General features: G+C 37.2%; 1 protein-coding gene across 2 annotated transcripts in view; it reads left to right on the top strand.

Moving 5' to 3' along the window:
- The window catches only part of LOC131691337 (MOXD1 homolog 2-like), a 611,999-nt gene that overhangs the window by 202,104 nt on the left and 391,415 nt on the right, over positions 1-18,480 (top strand). For both annotated transcript variants that reach the window (XM_058977649.1, XM_058977648.1), the window contains one exon: positions 12,572-13,197. In XM_058977649.1, the coding sequence (XP_058833632.1) occupies positions 12,901-13,197 (297 nt within the window). In that variant the 5' untranslated portion in view covers positions 12,572-12,900. The remainder of the gene's footprint in view (positions 1-12,571; positions 13,198-18,480) is intronic.

The following is an 18,480-nucleotide window of genomic DNA, read 5'->3' on the forward strand; positions in this document are numbered from 1 at the left end:
TACTACTATATTTCGGTACTCTGAATATGTGGGACATTTATGTCTTTGACAAAGTTGTTTGAAATAGCACTTTCGAAAACTTTGCTGGAGGCATTAAGTCTCGACCCAAATTTGGTTGAAGAGTAATTCTTGTCTATAATTACTTCTAGGAGGATTAACCGTCAAAATTATTCTATCAGCAGATGAACAGTTTTACGTTTTGAAATTCTTCAATGTTACTTAACATCGAAATTTGGCAGTTTCGAATGAATGTGATCGTGACCGTTAAAAATTTATCGAGCATTAATTTTACTTTTCTTTATTAGTCAACCTCACAACTTGCAGTACTAGTACGTAGCACACAAAATTTTAGTACGCCATTCATTGCATCCTGCTAAGAGGCTATTCATATAGTTGATAATACAACAAAAATCCAATGCTCATAAAACCGATCCTGACCTGCTAGAGACAAAATTACATCAGCTTTCAACTAGTTTCTGAAATGTTATTCTTGTTGTTAACCATATTGAATTGTTGTCTAAACTCTACACAATCTAAAAAATACATTTTCAGCAAATGTTGAAATGTATGTAAGTTTTCGGTAAACAAGCTTATGTTTTATATGCAATCAACCTATTCAAATTTAGATTCCCATTCGAAAAATTGTCTCTAATCGATATTTTGAAGCATCTTTCTCAAAATGAGCTCATAATAATTCAGATAGTTATTTTATTTTACATTGACGTAATTTGACAACTGTGGGATTTTGGCTAAGAGATAAGTTACAAGATCCCCTTCCCACAATTTTCCAAAAGTTCTCATGACGCTTTAAACACAGTTCTCAATGTAGTGTTCAGAGAATATTTTTCCAAAAATATTTCGTGGAATATTAAATTAAATTCGTCAGCATCATTTTTTTTCATTCCAATTAATTTTGGTTTGGGGGGGGGGGTTTAACCCCCAAACCCCCCCCCCCCTGGCTACGCCACTGAATAAATTGTTTTCGGGTATGGCAGTTATTTAGCTCAAATCATGTATGAAGGGTATAATAACCTGTGACTTTTGTAACTCATGGAGTTGTGTTTCAATTTTACCCCATCAGTATCTTGTCACCAGAACACGATTCACATGTGAACAATTGGTCAACGGACGTTGATTCACAAAGAATATTGCAATATCAATAATCCCGGTTGATTCCATATCTAGATATTCTAGTGTTATTAATTTGGTCAAAATATTTATCACGAATATAAATCGTAGCAAATTCAACTTAGAAAGAATCTACATAAATTCGATGTTCCCTAACAGAAAACCATCCCAAATAATTCAACATTTCCGTTGCTTATCCCCTGATTAGTTCCCTTTATCTCTCGCATTTGCCTCCAACAACGCGCGGCTAATAAAAGAACACCCATAAACAAAACTAAATCGCAATCTCAACTAACAAGTCGCAAGCCAAACGCACAAATCCTCACGTCCCATCATTCCTGGAGTCTGTTTTTCCGATTTGCTGAAATGCTGGTCGCCGTGGCAACATAAAACACGTGCTTCCGGTACAATCCACCCTCCTCCCATCCACCCCCGGGTACGACCTCCGCCATGCCAGCGGGAATCAGCAATCCACTTACGGCCGTTTAATCAAACATATATAGAGTGTGTGAAATCAACATAGCCATCAGATCGGTCTGACCGTCCTTCTGTTTTCCATCCCACCCCCGGAATGCCGCCTTTTCCCCAAAACGCACTAAATAAGGTCATTGATAAATAAGGTCATAAGGTTTGCTGTATCATCAGCTTTCCACCCAATATGGAGCTACCCAGTCCCGCAAACCGGTCGACCCGACATCTTTTATATGGGCGATGAATCGAAATAGAGAATAATAAAAATAGATTAGAGGAATGTTTTCCTCCTTGGGTCGGACTGTGATGCGAGGGAAATCGAAGGATGTTTGGAAAACTTACATTACGTCATTTTACGCTTGAATCGACATTCCGTGGTACATGGAGCAAGTTTTCCTACATATATCGTTGATGGTACGAACGCTTCAGCACAGCTAGTTTGGCTGATCCGGGAATGCTCTGAGAGGTCAGAAGGTGGAAAAAGTTTGAACCATGCTCAGCCAGCAGTCAGCCGTGAGACAATCGTGTAATGCATTGGCGAAAAGCGAGCTAAAGTTTTTCATATGTTTTTTCGCTATTTTTCCAACACATTTGATAAATGACAACAAGCATGATAATCCGCTTCTCTTGGAGATTTGAGTGTTGTGTGCTTATTTTTTTCTTTCAAGTTTTTCCGAAGTCCTCAGAGGAGACTTGGGTATTTGCTGGAAGGAATAAAACCTTAAGATTGACAGACTGTAATCTTTCGGATTGGGGAACAGATTGATGTTTCGCTAATCTATTCCGGAAATTCTGTTCTGTTCGATTTGTCAACGATCAGATTATTGACCTATATATAGCGATACAAATTTTTATATTGAAGTAGATTTCTTTATCCGACCAACTTGATATAACAAAATTGTAACAGAATGACACAAAATGTGTCATGTCTATGTTACAATAACAATTTTTTATGAAGTTATAATTCCAAAAGCATTTTGTTATGATCTTCTGATCAAGTAGTCCCCGCAGGTTAAAAGCGATAGCCGCCGTTTCAAGCACTGCAACTAAACTCGGTACTGCTCTTTGGACCGGCAGATCAACATCCGGTGCCGAAAATGTTCATCCATTACTCAGAGCAGAAATTTCGACTGCAGGCAACTAAATTCAGTAAACGAGCTGCTGCTGTTTTAGTACCAACAACAGCTTCATTATACTTTCCGGTGGCGTTCGGATGATCCATCATTGCTGGTTGGCCGGTGGATTATATACATATGGATGTTTGTATGCAAAGTAAATGCATGCCCCCCGTCGTCTCCACCATATCGTCACGATCCAGGAAAGCACTCTGATTCCGGTGTAACGAGCATAAATGTTTCATCGTTTATCTTGCGATATCTTTTTGCTGTTGCTGCTGCTGCCGCCATTCCCGGCCACTCGTCAGCAGCTATTAGTCCCTTATTCGTTCATTTGTTTTCTGTCATTTTGAATTATCGAAAAAATATCAACTGAAGGTCCCATCCAATCGGGTCTAACGGAGGAGGAAAGCTTTGGGAATGTGAAATGAAAACCGGACGATGAAACATCACTCAACATTTATTATTTTAATATTATCGATTTCGCTTTCGGTGGACCTTCTGGGGATTGAAGTCGTTTTTTTCGTCTGATGCATTGCCGTGAAGGGATGGCAGTGGTGCTAGTTTTAACGCAGAGTAACTTGTTCCAGCGTTTGGAGAATATGATAAATTATTTTTTTGAATCTCGTGTTTGGATAAAACGAAGATACTAGCTCTATTTTCTTCTAAACGCAATAGATTAGGACTAATACGAACTGACGGCTCTACTTGATAATAGGATATTGATAAAAGTCATTAAAATTGACCCCGTTAAAATTGACTTTTGAACCAAGCATCCGTTTTTCTTCTCTTTTTAATATTTTATTGCCTTAACTGCAGATATGTTATGGGACAGGTTTGTGGTTTCTATCGAACAGGTTTTTAGGAGAACAATGAACGGAAGCATCACAGAAGTGAGCCACTAGCAAGAAAGCAAATCAATAAAAATATTCGCAAATTACTCGTCGCACTTTTCATTCAAAGAAAAATGTTTGAATTGTGATGATATTAATTCGACGACAGAAAATCAGAAAATTAAGTAAGGATTCTCAGTGGTATTTTTGAAGTTTTCCCAAACTTTTAATACCATACCACCGGCACATATCTTGTCTAATTTCCAATACGACTTTGTAAAGAAGCGCTTGACTGTTTCCAAGTGAATAGCTGACACCAGTGTCTTGTACACGGCTGTGGATGAATGATAACAAGTAGACGCGGAAAAGTTTTATCATTCAGACGCGCTCGATAAAGTTTCTCATACTGTTGAATCCATTATGAAATTTACGTTTCTACTTCGTCTCATCAGAATCCGACACTAACTTACGTTACATCAGATTCTAGCTTACCTCTACTCTCCCATCAGTAAGAAAATATGACATTTTACTATATCCCTTCCACTCATAAAACTGCTACGTAGTTTATGAATGGTTTCTTAAAAGAATGAACCATTGATAGATTCAAGTATTTTGATGATCTTCTGTGTTGTCCAAACGGAAAAAACCGCTCCTAAATTCATGAAGAAACATCACGATTTGGTGAACTGAAAGATTTGCCAAAACCGTGATCAAGTGCCTGAAATCATGAATAACAAACATTGTATTCATGAAAATATTTGTGTTTCCAAAAAATTAGTTCGCGCCGAACATATTCATAGCGTTACCGTCGAATGTTTAGGTGAGTTACTGTGGATCTGTTTAGTTTTTGTTATGATTCCGGTTCATAATTTTCAGTTGACAGTTAAACTATGTTCATGATTTCAGAAACTCATTCTCGATTACCGTAATTTCTCAGCACTTTGCCGTCATGAGTTTACCGTCAGAGTAGCGTGATTTATGTTTATGATTTCAGAATCATAATCAAGATTTTCTTAATATCTATTGACGTCATCGTGAAATTTTTGTCACGAGTAGAGTGACTCAAGTTCATGATTTTAGGATCATAGTCACGATTTTTAATATTTTAATCACGAGTTATGTTCATGATTTCAGGATCTTAGTTACAATTTTCATAATTTTTATTTTAGTCACAACTAGAGAAATTTATGTTGATGATTTCAGGATTTTAGCCATGATGTGTGATATTTTTGTCACAAGTAGTGTGATTTGTGTTCATGGTTTAGGGATCACGATATTTGATCTTTTTGTCACGAGTAGTGTGAATTATGTTCAAGATTTCATAATTCGTAATTTCTATTGGCTCTATTGTGATATTTAAGTTACGAGTAGCGAGATTTATCTTCATGATTTTAAGATTTTTGTTACGATCTGTGTCACAAATACTGTGATTTATGCAGAGCGTGATCTTCTGGCGCCCTTGGCAGAGTACACTGCGGAACCAAAAAAAAATATTTTGGGAGCAGAACGAATGAAAAATGGCGAAAGTTTAAGGGTTCCAGGAAACCTCCGATGAAAATTTTTTTGAAAAAAATTGAAGCGGGGCTTCACAGTTTAAAACCAAAGTTTGTATGAAGAACTAAGGGCGTTCAAGAGAGAAGATATTAATGATCTTAAATTTTTGCATAAAGTCTTACATAAAATTATTACATCGAAAAAGGAATCTATGCAATTTTTTAGCTCTATCGGACATCATTAAGAGGGTGTGGCATTTTAATATTAATTTCATAATATTCGAAAAAATTCAAAATCCTTATTTTCACTTCAAAGATGCATTTTTTTTTAATTTCACAAATTTTGAAGTCTCGTTGCAATTTTTTTCAAGAATTTCTTTACAATGATTTAGTTGGAACCCTAAATCCCTGCCATCTTTTTATTTATTCTGCTCCCAAACCCAGCTCGTTGGGATTTTTTTTTTGAAATCGTAGGTCATTACAATAAAATTTTTAATTTCCGAATCTTTTTCAAAAATTTTTAAGTCTTTGGAACTAAAAAAAAATAATTTGTTTTTAGCGATTTTCGTTTGTTTTGATGTTGATGTTTCATGCATTTTTTTGGACATATTTCGACAAATAAAATTCGAATTTTTCGAATATTGTGAAATCAATATTCAAACGCCGCACCCCCTTAATGATGTCCAATTGAGCTAAAAATTGCCGAAATTCCTTTTTCGATGCAAAATGCCTTTTATGTAAAACTTTATGCGAAAATCTAAGATAACCATTTTCATTGATTTCTTCCCTCTTCAACACCCCTGGTTCCCAAACAAATTTTATTTTTAAATTGTGGAGCCTCGTTCCATTTTTTTCAAAAATTTCTTCACGTTCTGCCCGTGTGATCGAGTTTTGCACCCCTTTGATGTTTTCTTTGACTTTATTTTTCAGTTCGACTTCTAAGCAGCATTCTTATTTTATGGCATATCCTCACTAAGTTGATAAAGAAAATTAAGACTTCAGCGCTCTCTTCAATCTGACGTCCTAGGCCGGAGCAAACGAGCCAACAGAACGTTACGGGCCTGTGCAGATGAAATGAAATTATTGAAAGTTGCGGCATATATCAACGACAACAATATTGTCAGCGAATATGCCGGGGAGGAGGTTTAAATAATTATCAATTTTACTTAGACATGTGAATACAACAGAAGTTGAACAATATTCGGCTGACACAAAACATGAGCAAATTTTTTACTTTGATAGAACAATGCTCGTTCGTAAGGATGAAATATCCGCCTAAAAAAATTGAACCAGTTTTTACTCAAATTCGAAGTATACTTCGACTTTTAAAAAACCGAAAGCATGTGAAAAATCAAAATTAACAGCATATTTTAAGCAAAGCTATCAATGGGGAGCACCAACAAAACACTAAATTTTTATGAAATTGTAAATATAAGTTCAATGCAAAGCATTTTCCCGGGAGGTTTTGTGAAGCTAGCTGACGCTAGGTGTTCAAAGGTGACGGATGGATCATTGTTCTGGAAGACTGTGCGTGCAGATTAATTTGCTGAGCAGACAAAAATCATACAAAAATCTGAAGAATTGATTTCAGCATTTGTTCCTTCATTAACTGTTATAAAAACACCGGAAAACTCGATTTCCACAACATTTTTTCGTGGTTGACTTTCACTCATTTCATGTAAATTCTAGTAGCAAATCATTCGTGGACTCACTTTGTGTTTGAAAGCAATGTACGGAGCAGTTATTCAGAAGGGACTGTATATCAAAACCAGTATACTGAGAAGTTAATTTTCAAGAGCTGTAAACTGCTTGGTGGTTTGTTGATTACGGTACGTATAATTAGATTTGAATTATCAGTCCCAGTCACGTCACGGCATTACAGTTATGTCCCAGAGATTACCAACATACTATTTTGCGCAGACGAGAGAAACATAGATGATTTTACGATTTGTTTCTATTTTTACATATTATTTTTTGGCATTTTCTAAGAAGAACGGTAGCATTCAGACATACGTGGAGTAATGATAGGCGACAACATTTGTGCTATATTATCCCCTGCCCCGTCTTTCAATTACATAAATCTCCCACAGTTTTGTCTCTTTCTATTCCTAAAAGCCGGGTTATAGGTCTAAGGATAAATAAACTCTACGGGAGAAGAACCCAGCCGATAGTAAAATAAATGTCGATTTCAAGATTTCACATCGAAAACTACGACTTCCTGTAAAGAATGATATACATTGGACTCAGTCGAACCACTTCAAAAAAGATTCCAATAATTCTAAAGATGTCGGAACAACTCACGCAGAAAAAAATATGATTTTCTTTTAAGCAAATGATTGGAACAAGTATTTTATGAAAAACTACCGCGGCTACATTCCTGCCCACAAAGTTAGGATCGACGGTGTAATCACTGATTCGAGTTTGTCATGCGTGGATCTACTGAAGCACGGGATAAGCTGTTTGAAGCACCCTTTTCTCCAATGGGCGAAGATGTTGAATGGCATTCGCATTGGACGAGACAATGTTCCATGTTCCGTCAAACTAGTGACCTTTGGTTGGTAATTACGTCTTGTTCGACAAGGTTCGTCTACTTGTAGGACTATTGGTGCCGCCCATCGTGCATTACACTAAATATGAGCAAATGGGCATTGTAGTAATAAAGCCCGGTAAGGCAAGTGCGTAGAAAGTTATTAGGATGACTTTTGCATTGAAAAAACTGAAAAGTTTGCATATTGTGGGAAGAGTTCACATGATCTCTCACCATGCCCAGTTCAAGTGTTCCTTTGAAAGACGCTACGCCATTCGCCACGACAAATCATTATCATTATCATTATTTCTTGGTACAAGAAGACTACGGCAATGACGATAAGACTTCTTGTAAAAACTAATTTTTTTCTAACTAAAATATAATAGCTCCCGGTAACGGTAACACAAAGCCAAAGCAAACAGCTTCTGATCTTAGAATTTTGAGTTCAATCGAGAAGTACTCAAGGCTTCTAGGAACGCAATGAATGTCTCAACATTATAACCAGAGATTCAACTTAGTGTAGAACTGACAGCTTTGTGTTACTGTAGTACTTCTCCCGACACCGAGGAGCCGAGTGAAAAAATTTGCAATTATCTTCGCATGGACATGGCATCCTTGTTCTAATCTACTTCAAATTTATATCAGATCAAGACTTCAGCGCCCTTAGCTTTGCGCCCTTGACGGATGTCAACCCTACCAACCGCATGCTACGATCCTAAATTTATGTTCAGGATTTCAGTCACAATTTTATATGTTTATATGCAAATTATCGTGATATTTTATTCTTGAGCTTACTTCGGAATATGACACGAGAAGTGCAGTGACTCATGTTCATGATATCAGCAGTTTTGTCATGGAATTAGTAATATCACTTCGCTTTATCGAGTTATGTTATTTTTTGCTTACTATCGGATTTCTTACTTGGAGTACTGTGACAATATTAAGTGGATCATAAAAGTGTGACTGAATCGCGGTATTTTGTGCTGTAAACTATATTGTGAGCACGATTCGTAACTCTACAATGTATATTTGGTGCTCAGCGCAGTTCTTTTTGCCCAGATAGCACACCGAGTTCTTATTAAAAGAAAAAAAAGTCGCTAGCATCTGGACATATATGACTTTTCATGGAAAAGACATATGACTTTTCATGGAAAAGTCATGGAACAAAAAAATCCTATGAATAATACTCCAAATTTTGTTAAACGGTTCACCACAAAGTTACATGAGCATTTGTAGAGTTGCATGAGATTCAAAATGATTAGGGATGTCTTCCAAATATCACAAGCACGCAAGGTGGATTTTAATTTATGTACTATGAATCGTGAACCAGTTCACGAATCCATGAATTTTATAAAATAATTTTACGAACTATTTCACGAATACAAATTATTTGTCGTGATTATTGTGATAGATATCCTGAACCAGTTCAGGAATACATGAACAGATTATTTTTTATTTCGTAAACTATTTCACGAGCATGAATGAGTCGTGGCTATTTTACTAGGAATTATGGTCCAGTTCCCGTATACATGAGTGATAGTTTATGATTTCATAAACTTTTTCACGAACACGCATTGTCAGTCGTGATTATTATACTACGAATCATGAACCAGTTCATGATTGCATGAATAATATTTGATGTGTTTGTGAACCATTTAACGATGACGAATGGCAAGTCGTGACTATTGTACTAGGAAGCATGAACCAGTTCATAAATAAAATTTTATGATTTCGTGAACTATTTCACGGACACGCGTGGTCAGTTGTGATTATTATTGAGGTCTTGTCGGCCGGTCTCACGAACACTAATGCAGTTATTTGGTTGAATATAATCCCATTTGCTTTTGCCGTCTTTGTTTATTATTTTCCACCAGCTAATGACGTAGTATTTGTGTCATTTGACGTGTACGTACATGAGCCGTAGAAAGGTCTATACTAGGACTCATGAACCAGTTTTTGATTACATGAATATTATTTGATAATTTTGTGAACTATTTCAGGAGCATGGATATTGAATCGTGGTTAATGTATTCGGATTCATGAATTAGTTCACGAGGATTGAATTGGTTCATGAATAAAACATCTAAGTTCGTGAAATATCCAGACTGTATTGATTTTGTGAACTAATGTTCTTAAATCTATAAATAAAATCGTGCGTCATAATGTTGAGAAAATTGATTTTGTAATAACTTGGCAGAAACTGTGACTGAAGTTCACAAATCAAATACAAATGTTATGCGGGCGTTAATGAAGGGAATTTGAACATAATCGTAAAACACATGATTTTTGCTCATGATCTTGTTTTTGTAACGTAAAATCGTGATTGTTTCAGAATTCATGGTACTTTATTCACGATTTCAGGAAAAAATTGGATTCCGGGTACTAGTGAAGAAAGCGCAGTCCTAAAACTAAGTAATGACCACTTTCTTCTTTAAATTGCTCAATAAGAACTGTACTATCCCGAACATTTAGAATCATTCTATATTATTTTAATCAATTATTTATCACTTATTTAAGTTAATTTAGTAAAATATGACTTCAGGATGGATTGATTCGTTGAACTTTGTTTTCAGAATCATCCGCTTAATTTATTAAAAAACCTCGATGATTTAGCGGTGCAATAAACCAACTGCAAGTCTTTTCATTAAGTCATTGTCGCATTCTGATCAGATAAGGTCGAAACGCGAATTGCCCAACTAATTCAGTTTCTGGTTCTGTGCCCTTCGTGTGCAAAAGTGGCTTTACATAATTTTCTTATAATTGAAGTATTTTATTGGTTAGGGAGAAATATAGCATAATAGAGCCTAATTTAGTTAAAAATATTTCAACTTTTTAAACATCTTAAAAAAAAATAAAAAAAAGCAAGAAGTTAACCGATAGTGCTTCACTATAGTTGTAAAAACTTGGAGAAAATTGCCTTTATTATCAAACAAATCGTAACTCGTAATATGATGGTGCTGGGCAATGAAAAATCTGCAACATTCCTGAACTGGCGACGGTTTTCTCATTACAACACCATGCTACAACAATTTGTTAAGCAAAACAAACGTTTTGCCTACATATCCTTAACAGTACCTTGCAGATATAGTAAAGTGTATTCTACTTCACTCCGGTTTTGTCCCTGACATTACCCATCCATCTTTTTAGGAGATAGAATAGGCCTCGTAGTAGAAATGGAATTGAAGCTTTCGTTATAACTTCATGGGAGCGCCCTCATTCGCATAGTAACTTTCAGAATCGATTGGATAAAGCTAAATAATTGTTCATTTTTGAAAACTGTTATATTTGTTGACATTTTGAAGCCATCAACTAGGGAAGTATAGTATTTTCAAAAAAACATTTTGCAACATAAAACTGCGCATTGAATTATAAAGTAATGGTGGTGATTAATTCGCCTAGAAGTGACAAATTAGTTTGTTAGAAATGTGATGTTTTCAGTAAAGTTTCTGAAAGCGCTACTGCAAATAACTTTGTTGAAGACATGAATGCTCTATTTATTCAGTATCGATATATATTAGGCTCATTGCGAGAGAAAAAGTTGCACTCTAACAGCAGCCTGCATTTTTTTTGAAAAGGTTTTAAAATGTGATTTTTTTAACTAAATTAGGCTCTATGCTATCTTCCTAAGGAACAAAATTTGAGTGAAAACTAATTATTCTCCGCTAATAAAATAAGTAGGTGAAACCACTTATGGGCATAGAGCCTAAATTTGAATTAGGTGTGGCTTTTGGATTTCGGCTTCGTCTAATCAGAATCTGACACTAACTTAGTGACAGGACTACGCTAGTGCCTGGATTGCCGCTAGATTTAAAAACCGAGACACTGCCTGTGTTCCTGAGCAAAACCACAAGAAAAGGAATTTGCCATTGGACAAAAATCCTTGTTTTCCAACGATTAATCATACTTACTTGTCACATTCGATATTTGATCGACACTCTACAAGTCGTTTAAATGAGCACTTATCCTCCAGATATCTCATCAAAGAATGTCGTTTGTTGTCCCAAATTTAGCCCACTAGAATTTCCGACAATGGTGCTCTGAATGTACTAGTACGGTAACCGAAAGGTTAACTAATGGCGATGATGATGAGCAACAAGAGTTAAGCTCGAGCAATTTACTCAGCACTCATATCATAACTTTTTAGGAATATGTTTCTCAAAATATTAAGTTTGGGAAATCACATTTTGAACTCCATATTTTAGGTTGCCCCGCAAAACGAAAGTTTCTCTTAGGAAAGTGGAATGATTTAGGTTCTTAATGTTGCAGGTGATGAAACTGTATATAGGCAAATTTCGTAGGCTTAATTTTTCTCTCTCACAAAGACTCGGTCATACAGCACCACATTTCAATATTAACGACCGCGATGTTGGGTCAGAGTATAGTGGAGACCCGTTGTATCAGCTCGTTGGTGTATTTTAGGCTGACAAATTGGGGGTATTGACAAAATTTGAAAGAATATTTCTTTTCTTGTTAATATATCTAAGCTGTTGAAATATTCCTCTTTTGTAGCTGGACATTACAGGTCTCATAACCTTTCCTGATTATGTAGTCTAAATTTCCTTAAAGGAATCTTCCAATGTAAAATAAATAAAATGATTATTCTATTTTTGTATGACGACTTAAGAATGAAATAGAGCGATATCCCTCTCAATAGAACCAACATAGACGAAAACTCCCAATATTGTTATTCCATACAACTTCAACATTCTCGAGCAGGATGCCTGCCAAAACAACCTTTCAGCACAACATGCTTCCACAATAATCACCGAACCATGTGAGCAAATCTGACCTTGACAGGTCTCTCAACTTGGCTCCAAATTTGATCAAGCGCAAAACCAAACAAACAACCACCACCCAAATACTCCTCTCCCTCCACCATCACCACCCGCACAATCACAAGCCAAAACAGCCAATACTTAAATTCGCCTTCTTGAAATGGAAACTGCCAGTCTCTGTTTATTACATTGTCTTCCTTTTCTCTCTTCCCTGTTTTTCCATTTTCAGAACAACGCGGTACCGAGTGCTGGTGCTGGTGAAGGTGGTACAAAACGTGCGCACAGGTGCTTAGCTAGCGGAAAATTGTTTTCTTGCGTCACGTTGAAGGATACACGTGAGACAATTGCGATTCGATTCGGAGCCTGCTGGAAGTGATACCCGCGCCGCTAGCAGGAATGGGCGCGCAGTAGGTTACCTTCTGGAAAGATGCCTTCGCAGCCCGGGAGGAAAACTTGAAGAATCGCCCAACGCGGAAGCGGTCCAGTGCTGTGTAAAAAAAATATTTTAGTTTGAAAATCGGAAGAAACTTCAAGGAAAAGAAAGTTGGGGTTTTTAAAATGGCCCGTGCACGTGAAGTGAAGGTGTGCCAAGCCAACCAGATGGCGAATGTGATTTATTCCTTGCTGGTGGTGAGTGTGTGCCTGGTCAGCAGCTCCGTTGGGGCTCACTGGGACCATTCGGTGTTTCTGGACGACGACTACCGGCTGCTGTGGACTATTTCGGGGTACGACATTACCTTCGAAGTCCAAGCCCGTACACATGGCTACATCGGGCTGGGTTTCTCCAAGGACGGCACCATCTACGGGGCCGATATCGTCATCGGCTGGGTCGACCAAGGACAGGTTCATTTTCAGGTAATTTATAATCGACTGTTTTGTTAGCGACACATTCCTTCGGCGAGCATTTTTTTTTTTTGGTCAACCAGGGTCGCATTTTTGTTGACAAGGTATATATTTTTGCTCTCGCGCCAGCTTTTTACCATAAACAATATACGAAAAACTGTACCCAATGGGAAAACGAAGGGACCTGTAGAATAGAGAAAAGTAAATCGTTCGAGACTGCTTTGTCTACCGAACCGCAAGCATCACTACAATGGCTTTTCAGCGCGCTCGCAATCGAAGAACAAAAACAAGTGGGGGTACCGATTCCAATTGTGGCTACCCTCCTCCACCAACCGGCCGCGGGGTGGGTGGTTTTGTATAATTTGCCCATTTGAAGACGACGAAACGAACTTGCCGAAATTAGAGTGGAATAAGTTTGGAAAATTTGCCTTCGCTAGCCGGAGTCTTCCCTCCGCGCCAAAAAACGAAAACGATAAAGTACGATACGGACGTGAAAATCGTCTCGGGAAAGGAAACATGTAATTCGACTCAACACACAAACAGAGCCAAGGACCGAGGCATTCTTGGTCGCTTCGATTTTCTTTTTGCCCGATGCGGGATGAGTTGCGGGGTAGGTTGGAAATTACGTTCGACACTGAAAAGCAATCGTGATTAATGGAATAGTTTGTTGGTTTGGAATGAAAATGTTGGTTTTTAAGCTTTCAAAACCGTATATAAAATAAAGAATTTGCAAATAAGTGTAAAATAAGTCTCAAATAAATAATTAAAAAGTTGAAAACCAATTAGAATTACGTTGAAGTCCTAAAGAAGCTTTAGCAGGTAAATTTTAGTCCGAAAAAATGAGTCTGACTTGGTTTATGGAGAACCCTTGAAATTACACCGGAAGCGTTCGGCTCATCCGAGAAGCCATTACAGGAAAGTGAAATTGTCTGTAATTTTGCGTTGTTTGTGGGTTTTTTATTTTTCTGCTGGTTCGAAGCGTGCTTCACAGGAGCACAATAAAACAAGTAATTTTGGGATTCGTTTGTTTGAAAAGGTATTTTAGCTATCACACAATGCGAAACGAGAATAAAGGCGAAGGAAAGCGCCAACTTGCGAATTGATCAAGAAAATTTGCTTTTTTGTGAGATATCCGAAAATGTATTGAGCTAGTGGATGTAGGCAGACATCGCATTTATGATAGAGAAAAACGATGATAGGCTCGTAATTAAAAACTGGATAGTCCCTTGGCGAAACTTGGAAAAATTGAAGAGAGAAATATCTCAAATCATGTACCATTTAGTCGTATTCGTGGCTGTTGAAGCACAATCTAGTTGAACACAAGGAGGAAAATATTTTCAGCTGAGCGACCAAATGTGCTACCATCATTGCATCACCATGAGTAAGTGATGAAGTTTCCTTTCTAACGGTATATTAGAATTGAAATTTTGAATTTTAGAATCTCAAACCGTGGCCTGGTTTATAGGAAGAGGAGCTTAGCAAATAGTTGAATAAATCACATGAGTCGCATTTATATCTCTTATATTTCTATTGATATTTAGGGGGCCTATCTCACTATCGACTTTTTGCCTTAAATATTGCGTGGTGATCCTCTTTGCGTTTTTCAATCTAATTCAAATCCAATTTAGTGGCACCGATTAGAACGCGATGGTAAATCTGAACAATTCTTCTTCTTAATTTCTTCTTAATATTGGAACAAGCAACGATTAAATAGACGACACATACTGAAGAATCGCTCACTGTAGGCGTAATTGGTTCAGACACGAAGGAAAAATTGATGAGATCTAAGACTACTACCGCGGATGTCGAAATCCACAAGCTTCACGAGATCTGAGTAATCGATTCTTGATTGAAGTCAGCAATAAAAACTGCCTTTGAAACATCTCGACGAACAGACAGCAGATCGAGGTCGATAAGCTGACAGTGATCCTGATAGCTTTGTTGGTTTAGCGAGTGCTCCCATGGTTAATTACGAATTACGAGCTTTGAGGCCTTAGAAATGATAAATTCTATAGGATCCTTAAAGTTGCGGTTGGGATATAAAATACCTCCTAAGTCCTTCATAGAAGTTTCTCGCTTGAGAACAGTTTGCGAAATATTGTAGTCATATGTACTTATAGAGCGTAGCGGGTGAAACAGATGACAGAACACTTTGAAGTGTTTAATAACATTCTATTTATCTATTTATCAGTATGAAATCAAATCATACTGTTTCTGTTGACATCCTGCATCTTCTAAGTTGTTAACAAGGTGATATCGACAAACACAAGATAGTTTCAAACAGTCTACTGCAAATTTTAGATCGTTAAGGTAGAGCAACAATATGAAGGATCCTAGATGACTGCCCTGAGCAACTGACTATAAAATGAGATATAGTGTAGTCTCCAATCTTTACTGTCGTTTCGCCACCTATCAAATATGACTGAAACCAATTCAGAAAAGTATTTAGAGCCATTGAATCCGAGCCTATTCAGTTTTGCTACAGTTATTCGATGGTTAATTATGTCGAATGTGGCGGTGCAATCGGTGTAGATAGAGCCGACCTGTTGACGTGCTTACTAGATACTAGATTCGTGGAAGTTGATCGATTAGGCATAAAACCGTGTTGAATCTCTGATATGTTCGAACAATTATGGGCGATAAAATCGAGACCTATTCACTCAAACAGATTAGACATAGAGCCGTAGCGTGACCTTTTGGCACCCTTAGCAGAGTCTGAGTTTTGCGCCTCTTTGGTGTTTACTTTGGTTTTCTTTTTCAGTTCGACCTTCAAATAATAATTTGTGTACATGGAAATAGCCCACCTACTCCCTACTTATTTCATACTTGACTGTCGTTCATGTCATGTAAATTCCAGCCACAAATCTTTTAATGTTCAGGAAATTAGTTGACGCTAGGTGTTTGAAGGTGGCGAAGGGAGCAACTATTTAGACGACTGTACGTTAGAGTGCTAATGGCATGTAAAAAAAAATACCCGTGAGAAAACACAAAAGGACCCTTAGGCTTAGGATGTAATGAAACGTCGAGATACTGCCACTCTTAATTTTGTTTTAAGATAGTCTTTAGGAAACTTGGAAAATTCTGGATTTGAGTTGATACTGGGGTTTGAAAAGGCTGCTTTTAATTTATTTTATGTGCCAAATGTCTTAGAACTGCATAAAATTACGTATCTTGTATCTTCTCATAAAAAAAAATTGTTTTGACAAAAGTAACCTATCTGGTTCTTTTAATTTTTAAACTATGATTTTCAAATAAAAATAAAAAAACTTGTTTTTTTCGAATTGAAACCCGATTTTGATAATTAATTGATTTCTAAAACATTTGGCATTCAAAAAAATAATAATAAAAGCTGCAAGCTCAAGTCCCATCTCAATTCAAAAATATTCCTTGTACCACAAAGACACTTTTTTAACATTACACCAGATCTCTATGGTTCATGGCATTGTTTTTTGATTGCACTCAAATTTTGTTTGGGGATTTTTTTCGAGGTACCAATACTTTTGATGTGTGTCCGATTTGAAAATTCAAGAAGAACATAAATATTGGCATTTTAACGTATATTAAATGTACTCCATACAATTAACCCAAATGATCCTAAAGTGGATATCGAGCAAGATTCGTAGTCAAAGATTCAAACTTCCATTTAAAATCAAACATAACGAACTGGGTTCGACCGTATCCGATCTTCTTTCGGATCGAAGATAGTCTGCGAAGTATTCCAATATTCCGCAAGACGTGTGCCAGACAGTGGTGCAAATTTTCATTTTCAAATGCCAACTTCTAGTTCAATTCAACCCCAACTGTGATTCAAAGTCAAAGCCTCCCTTAATCATTCACTTTCAAGTTGGCGGGATTTTCATGACCAAACCGTACGTCTTCATTTCAAATTGATGCTTTTTCATTCACTAACCAAAGTTGTCATGTGCTCTGTAGATGCCAGTTTAGGTCAATTGTTGGAATGTTATGCGTTTTCAAGCTTACATGAACAGCAAGAAGTATGTTCAGAGTAGTTTTGCTTGATAAACCTAGTCGATACCCCAGTAGAGTCATATTCACAGGGTCAATGAAATTGAAAATGATTGGAAAATGATAGAGCAGCTCGGCTGTTTGAATGAATGATGCCAACTAAAGACTGCAAATTGAACATAGTAGGGTATGATTTGAGAATTGTCTTTCCTTCAAAATCAAAACTACCTGGTGAAAATTTGCAGCTCTGGTGCCAGATATCTCGAAAGTTCGTCTAGATAAGCTTAGGATTGTGATATTATGTCTAAAGCAAACAAATGACGCTACTGGCGACAAAACTTTCATGAAGAACTAACGCGTTTACATGCCCGCTCACAAAGTTGAGATCGATGGTGTGGTTATCGAATCGAACTTGGCATGCGCGGATCTACTGAAGGACAGGATTGTCTGTTTCCATGACCCCTTGCTCCAGTATGCGAATATTTTAAGTGACAATCGCACCGGACCTTCAAACTAGTGTCGGGTGACCTTTTGGCGGGACTACTTTGCGTCTTCTTCGACAAAGATTGTCTGCATGATCGGTTATTTGTGCCGCCTGGTGGCCTGCTTTACTGATAATGACCATATTTCCGTTTCCTTTGTTCCTATGAAACTGAAAAAACGAACGGAAATTTCGCCATATTTTTCGCTACTTTTGTTGAATTTTGAAGTCTTTGTCATATTTGTTGTTTATTCTGAACTAACAGGACCGTACCGTAGTCTTCTGACGCCTTTGGTAGAGTCTCAGTTATGCGCCTTTTTGCTGTCTGCTTTGGCTTTCTCTTTCAGTTCGACTTTCAAACAATATTTTTGTGTGTACTTGGGAATGATACTCCTATCCTGACTAATTTCATGACTTAATCTCACTTATTTTAAAAATCAGTTCAAAATTTTAGTGTCCCCCTAAGGTTGGCGCCCTTGGCGGGGGCCAACCTGGCCAACCGCACGCTACGGCTCTGCTTACACACAGCATGTTATGCAGGTATTCCATGACAATGTCGGATTTCTTACCTCTTTTGAAGACTTGGAAGATATACGATTTTTTCCACGCAATATAGACTTTTGAGAGATATTGAAGAGCATTGCCAATGGTACGAGAATACTAGTTGAACAGTTTATCAGCTTGGGACATGCAGTATTCACCATGGTGATTGTAATTGGAGGGTGAGAGCCAATAAGAGAACGAAGAGGGACCTTGATGGAATTTCAACCGCAATTAGATAATAGAAAGGTGCAACGGTTGTTGAGCACGAGTTTGTAAGTTCTTGACAACCACTGCACAGACAAAGC

This window comes from Topomyia yanbarensis, chromosome 3, assembly GCF_030247195.1.
Source record: "Topomyia yanbarensis strain Yona2022 chromosome 3, ASM3024719v1, whole genome shotgun sequence".
NCBI classification, from domain to species: Eukaryota; Metazoa; Arthropoda; class Insecta; order Diptera; family Culicidae; genus Topomyia; species Topomyia yanbarensis.